General features: G+C 37.2%; 1 protein-coding gene across 7 annotated transcripts in view; it reads right to left on the bottom strand.

The window, feature by feature from the left end:
* The window catches only part of LOC122255961 (nuclear protein AMMECR1), a 73,111-nt gene that overhangs the window by 640 nt on the left and 64,971 nt on the right, over positions 1-7,500 (bottom strand). For all 7 annotated transcript variants that reach the window (XM_086537064.1, XM_086537065.1, XM_043020349.2 and 4 more), the window contains one exon: positions 1-5,741. This exon is cut by the window's left edge and continues 640 nt beyond it. In XM_086537064.1, the coding sequence (XP_086393190.1) occupies positions 5,706-5,741 (36 nt within the window). In that variant the 3' untranslated portion in view covers positions 1-5,705. The remainder of the gene's footprint in view (positions 5,742-7,500) is intronic.

Raw genomic sequence — 7,500 nt, 5'->3', positions numbered from 1 at the left:
AAAATTTGTGTTAAGGCATTGACAACTTTTAACGCATGATTCATTGGACATTACCCAAATGTCAGCTAAATGAAAATTTATTCAGAAAAAGTCTATGTCTTACAGCCTTATTTGTGGAGTCACCCATGGGTCCCCAGGCTGGCGGAAGGCACCTATATTCGAGACTCCTGAAGCTCAGGACAGTGAACTTATGCACATGCAGCCTTACTCGAGGAACCATCTTAGCAATGGAAGGCCCAGTAATTTCAGTATTGAACTTCATTTTCTGTTGTTGTTTTTTATTACTAAACATCAGCAATGCTATCAGTATGACTGATAATTCTTGCAATACCTCTCTGAGTCCATTCAGATGTACAACCAATCCAATGCCAAATTATCATGAGCTAAATTTTAGACTATGGGAACCTATTGACAGGACTGTAGGTATCCACGAATTCTTTAACATGCCAGAGAGGGAATGATAATTCATAAAATTCTCCTCATCCATATCAAGAAAATCAAAACCAGCTGCTCTTTCAATTCTTCCTGGCAGTCTAAAAGAAATGGTAGATTACCACAGGCCTGACTCCATTTGTCCAACACAAAAGTCCACAGCAAACAACTTGCAAATCTGAAACTTACTGTCATACCATGCCAAGGACTTATTGTAACTCTTGCACATAACATTCCTAGACATGTTTATCTCACGTCTTGTTTACAATGGTGAGAATCCTTATGGATAATTAGCATGTAGTACTAAAAAACATTTTGAATATAAAATGTAATTTAACTCTCTGAAGGCTAGGATTGCTATAGGACCAAAAATCACTCTAAATCAGATAGAATAGTCACCAAATAGGACAAATTAACATTAAAATACAATTTATTAGGGTTCCTGTGGTATTCTTGCCTGGTGGTGAGTTTTATATTCATCAAAAGAATTCATCATACTACATAAAAAAAAAACATGTGTTTCAATATAATGCTAAATCCTGAATAGCAGTATGAATGCTACATACTTTGCACTTAATCCTTGTCTTTAACTTGGACTGCTTCATCTGCAACAATTTCTTACAGATCTTCCAAGACCTATCTCTCAACAAAAGCTAGTTATAAAATATACCATGAATCATATAGTTCATAAAACCAAATCAGTTTCCATTTTAATTTTCAAGAAAAAAAATTATATTCTGGCTTTAAAGAAAGAAAAGATGGGGAGGGCATGAAAAAAATATTCAATTCTCAAAACTCAAAGATATAAAAGAGAAGCAGCATAATATGAGCCCTAAAAAGAATATGTTCTGGTTAGTTTGATAACAGAACTAGTCAAACTCTACCACCATCCAAAAATATGGCCCATTTGTGTACCTGATTATGGCTTTACTCATACGCTCTAAAACAATATACAAGCCATACTGGTATACCACAAACAACTGAAATTCTTTGTCAGCACAAATACCCTGGTCAACCAAGGACAGGAAATGTTATCATTAGCATAAACTAATAACCATAACCTTATATGTAATGTTCTTGTAACATGCAAACAAGAATTTTTTTGTATATATTTTTTATCTTTTTTTTTTGGAAGGGCAGTTAGTTTCAATCATATAATATATATATTTCATTTCTTTTCTCTCTCTTAACAATTTCATGCCAGGAAGAATAGCATCATTAAATACGATTATCTTAACTTGAGGTTTAACACAGACTTTGATCATGTCCTACTTAGAGTAATGAGGAGGTTAACAACATTGTTCGCCTGAGACAGGGTATATCTGGCCACAAATGCAGAGGGACATATTTCCTTTTTTCTCTCATCAATTTATGTCATAAGTACAAAGCTTTTTTTTGATGGCTGAAAAAATTCAAAATATTCTGGCAGATTAATGTACTCCTTCTTTGAGATAATGAGTGTGTGACACTTTCAATGACATGATGGGCTTGCACCCTCCTGAATTCGTCAGACGCGGACTCAGTCGGCAGTGGAAACATTGTTGAGTGCATTTGTGACTAGATTAATTTTTAATGATACCTTTTGTATTCTTTATTTTTAGGATAGGGCCCTCTAGCAGTCCATTTATAATTGATAAGATTCTACAGAATTCTCTCATACTTCATCCAAACATTAATGGCAGAAGCAAATAATAGCCTCTGTGATTTCACAGCAAAAGATCACTGTAGCTCCCATTCAGTCATTGAAAACATATTCCTACTGACATACCCATTCTTATGGCACACCAGGGATATCTCTGAAGGGAATCTAAAATTACTGCACGGGTCTGTCTGCTATGCCTAGAGTCTGGAGTGGCACATTCACATACGCAGCACAAGTGCACACATCAACAAATTACCATGATCTGCCATTGTTACATAAAAAAAGAAAAAAATCACAAGTGCCCAACAATATACAAACATACATTGGCAGTGTTTGAGTTTTGTCTTCTCTTCTTTCATCTTACTATCTATATGCAAGGACGACTACTATGGTTTCCATTTACACAATGGAGAGAGATATAACTATTTCAAGTTATTTTCACTATAAAATTGCACCTTCATATTACATGATAAAAAAAGACCCATGGATGTCTTTTGAGAGTATCACTATAAAAACCAACCTCATGAAACATCTATACCATATACTAACCTCAGTGTCAGTATCATAGTTGCATATATGATGATCATAAAAATTACTGCAAGGTAATTTGGCACAGTACAGCAGGACATATATATGAAATGCCACCTGTGGCTAATATCTAACTGTAAGTTTCTTTTTACTCATTTTTATTCAACAGAAAAAAATCCTGGGCAGTGAGCAAGCAAATATACTCTATGACAGCAGACTGTCTTGTTATTCTAGCAATCAGGTACAGATGGCACTGAGAGAGACCATGGTTGATAATGCAATAAGGCTATCTGTCAGATCAGAAAACCCTCAAAATAAGATCCTCGCTGATGATAACACACTAGGAATGGCATTCATCCTGAGCACCTCTACCAACATGCAAACCTGTCCTTTGTGGCCAGATTTACCCATCATTATACATGTGATTCTGCCTCATTATTTCTTGTTTTATCATTTAAGTACTTAATTCTGATTTGTCAAATGATGATTCAAACCAACTTCATAAATTATGCATATCACACGCATACACTTATTGCATACATTTACAAAACCTGTGTACCCCTAACTATCCTAAACCTTACAGCAAAAACCCATAAAACATACATGCAGGGTACCTACAGAACTGTTCTTGGAGATTTTTTATATTCATATTCAAATGAAAAAAGATGTTGCTCATAACAATTAATGTTCATTTCAACTACAGAATTGATCTTTAATTTCAGAAATCCAATTAATCAACTCCCTCACACATTTAATTATTTATTCTTTTAAAAGTTTTCCTTTTGTTTAATTTTCATTTAGGTGGGACAGAACTATTTATTTGAAAGGCCTCTCAGTTACAGCTGCAGCATTGTGTTTTTGAGATGCCTTGCCAAGTTTTTATTATAACATTATTATAATATGCAAATTACATAAAACATCTGTAGTGTTAAGGAATGTGCTTCCCACCCTGAGACACTAAATATTAGTTAGCTGATGTTGTATTACACTTTTAAACACTTCCAATTAATGTCATTTAATGAAGAGCCGACTCAACACTAACATTTTAGAATATTGGAGGCAAGACACAAGACAATGTTCTTCTTCCTGGGCACTCTGCACAACTGCCGTTCATTTCAAGCCACCTTTGGTATATTCTATCACATGTTATCACTGAGATGCACTTGGTAAGTTTGGTTACCTCTCTTCAGTCAGAGGAAAATGTGATCGCATTATCAATGAGGGTGGGAACGGCTAGTAATCCTCCTTTATATTAATTATCTGAATGCTATTCCCACTAATGACATGTTCAACTGTTATGGTATATAGTAACCGTATAAAATGTGTGTTAAATAAGTTTTCATGTATCAACAACACTGTACATGAGATCTTTTAATAGTAAGTAATGAGTGAGCAGCACAGACACCATGCTCACGACTAGGCAGTCTGATATTATAAAATTAGCGGCAAACAAACCTCATTTTGTGATGAGTTATGCGAGCAGCTCTTAGTTGCACCATTTTATACATGGTTTGTCAACCACCAATATTGAACTACTTGCTTTCTTTGACTCTACTGATACAAGAAAAAAAAAAAAAAAAAAGAGAAAAAAAATGTATTTGCAAGACTTTTATCGGCTGTCCTGCACAGATTTACATGAGGTTGAACTGGTGACTCATCTGGCATGATAGAGTTTTGTCGACCGCTGAATGTGAAAGACTGGTGTGGGTTGGGCTTTAAACAGGCCCGATGATCACAACACAGGCGGACGGGAGTGGGAAGGCCAGCCCGGGGCTCGGTGACTTGTAAACAATACATTTAAAAACCATCTATAACAAAAGTTTTAAATCACCATCGATGTTACAGTAAATGTGCTTATTATCAAACTGAGCTGACCACTAGTCCGAACTCCACACATTCACATTGGGCTTCTCAACGGTTAGTGTATCTTGGAACTTGGTCTTACCACCTGTCTCCACCTTTATAAAGTCACCGGTCTTACCACCGGCATTTCCACCTTTATAAAGTTATACTGGTCTCATTGCCAGACTTTTCATTTTAGTATAACCACCCCAACATTCCATGTGCAACTGATCAGATCACATCATATAGTTAATTAAATATTGCCTCCAGCCTGCTTCTCATACAGTCACTGACAACTATTACACGCTCAAACTTCATGTGTCGACTTGGTATCCAGCTCGTCTTGATTTTGAGCATGAGTATTTGATTTCATATCAGGCATGAATTTCAGTAATGGCACTCTTTCTTGTTGGGCAAATGAAAAACTATGTCAAATCACTTCTAACAACTGCCTGAAAACTCAGTCAAGCTATAAAATGAGAATTAACCTTGAAAATCTACTTATGAAAAATTCTGAATATCTTGTAAAAAATTACTGTGAATAACACTCAACACTAAACAAGTAATAAGCTAATATAAGTAATACTAACCATCAAGAGTTAAAAAGGCCCCTAAGAAAGTCCGCCAGCCTGTTGGATGCTCTGCGTAGGCCATCCAAGCATCCTTCCCCCTCCCGATTGCCCCTTCGGTGAGAGCACCAAGCGGGACAACCACCGTGGTTCATCAGTGTCACATCTTGAGCTGGAGGGCCACACAGAGCCAGTTCATTATGCCCTGAGGTGGTGACACACAAGAGAGATGCGCCGAGACCTGAGTTACCCACCGTGTCAAACCCCAGAGGTGGAGTGTTCGTATTGGTGGTGGTGGTGGTGATGGTGGCTGAAGCTCTGCCACTGCTGTTGATACTGCTGCTGCTACTGCTACTACTGCCTCTTGTGGCATAGTGGTGGAGGTGGAGGGGTGATGGGGACCTGGGGTTGGCATGATGAGGATGATGATACTGAAGGTGATGATGGTGGTGGTGGTCGTTGTGAGGAAGAAGTTGATGGTTGTTCTGATGAATCATTAGCTGGCTGTTATGGTTGTAGTGGTTGTAAGAAGGCTGGTGGTTCTGCTGCTGTTGCTGGGTGTGGGGATGAGGTTCTGTGCCACCACATCCATATGTTTCGTTGCCCCTGTTCATAGCTGCTCCTCCACCCCCACCACTGAGACCTCCAGTGCCAAGAGCCCCACATCTCCCATCCCTATAATTTAGCGAATGCTAGCACCGACGGTTCCTCCAGTAGCTCATGTATTCCTAGATGAAAGAGGAAAGATTCAGGTCAGTTCTACTTTGTTTACAATTCTTAAACCAAAGCTGTCCTACACCATAACAATAATCCATTCAGCGTTACTCCACTCACCAGAAAAAAAACTGTTCTGTCTTTAATTATATTGTTCTAGGAGAAGTATGCAGTTAAAGAAGGAATATTTCATTCAGATATTTCATCCAACCATTTCTAGATATCAAAATGATACAAAGCACAGGATAAATCAAATATCAAAGAATATCATCAGTACTAATTAATCGCTTGAAACAAGAGATACAGCATTCAGAAATGGGCAATTCTTTATTCATGGTATCTTAACCCACACAGGACGGGTGGTACAGCATGTGTACCGCGCATTCAAAAGCCCAGTTGCCGGGCGGCACAGTATTGTGCCAGCCATTCAATTGATTTAGTCCTAATAATTCGAACGCCCCGGCATTTGGACATTCAAGGCTAGAATTCCCCCGTCGGGAATGGGTTAATAGGATGTATCAAAATAAAAACCTTCCATTTTTCCATCAGCATTCAGGGATTTTCCTCCTAAACCCATTCACGCCGGATGACGTGCTGACACGTTTCGTGGTTTTTGCGTCAGACGCCGGTGACGAGATATCTGGGCAAGGCCAGGGTGAGCGAGCGGGCAGCCCAGGCTCGCAGCTTGTGCACCCGAGTCTCGAGGCGTTAGGCTTATGCATTCGAAAACCCTGGCATTACGACCATACAAAGCCGGAATCGCCCCAGCGTGAATGGATTAAGTGAATATGATATACTAAATGATAAACTAAATGCCAAATAATTTTCTTTATGTTTTTTTTAATGTATGATTATGATTCCTTCAGACTTCCTACACTAATTTTGAAAAAAAAAAAAAAAAAGTTAATTAATAAATACTCAAGATATAGGAAATGCACTCAAATGATATATAAACTTGAAAAAATAAGTGCAGATTAGTGGCAGAAGAATTACTTAAAAGCATTTCAAGATTAGGCATGAAACATGACTGGTATAAATCTTAATACCTACATTATACCACTTAACATTGAGTTTTAAGTTATAAGTGCAAACTACATTATGTTCATTCTCTTTTTTCCAGATGATGCCTTGAATGTCTATCTTAAAACTCTTGGAGGAAAAATAATTGCATGAAGATGAGGAACTTTATAATGAATACATACCTAAAAATCACTCATAAGTAAAAATGCCCATCCTCTATTGATAACCCTGAAGCCTTTAGAAAACTGTCCTAAACCAAGAGATATTCTTCATTACAAAAACTGAACTGCAGCCACTGATACATTTATCGTGGTCACTGATAAGGAGTGTACTGTAGTCTAAATCTTGAAGAAAGGCCTACAAGAATAACAAGCGGTTCTCTGTCTGGTAAACTTTTAATTTTAATAACTTAATTGTTAAACAGGCCTTCCTGGGTGTTACTCTAGTGTGTAGGGTCCTGATGTATATTAAAAAGCAGAACTAAATTGCTCCTGCATAAGAAGGACAACTATACTACTTCAGATGACCTCAGATTATAAAATAATACAACTAATGATAGTTGTTAATATTAGCTACGGTGGTGAACAATTTATAATTATAGATTCCTATCTATGAAACAAAGTGTGTTTATAACAGTTGTCAGTAAACTGTGTTTGTTTGCTATATTTCCTTAATGAGTAGTTAATGGAAGTTAAGTAAAAAAATGATAAATATGCATTGAAAAATACTGATACTGAATGAATAAAGAATATT

The sequence above is a fragment of the Penaeus japonicus genome, unplaced genomic scaffold, assembly GCF_977035675.1.
Source record: "Penaeus japonicus unplaced genomic scaffold, GWHDUDI00000001_assembly GWHDUDI00000005, whole genome shotgun sequence".
NCBI classification, from domain to species: Eukaryota; Metazoa; Arthropoda; class Malacostraca; order Decapoda; family Penaeidae; genus Penaeus; species Penaeus japonicus.
Note: the sequence above shows the minus strand (reverse complement) of the source record. Positions and strands in the feature narration are given on the sequence as shown.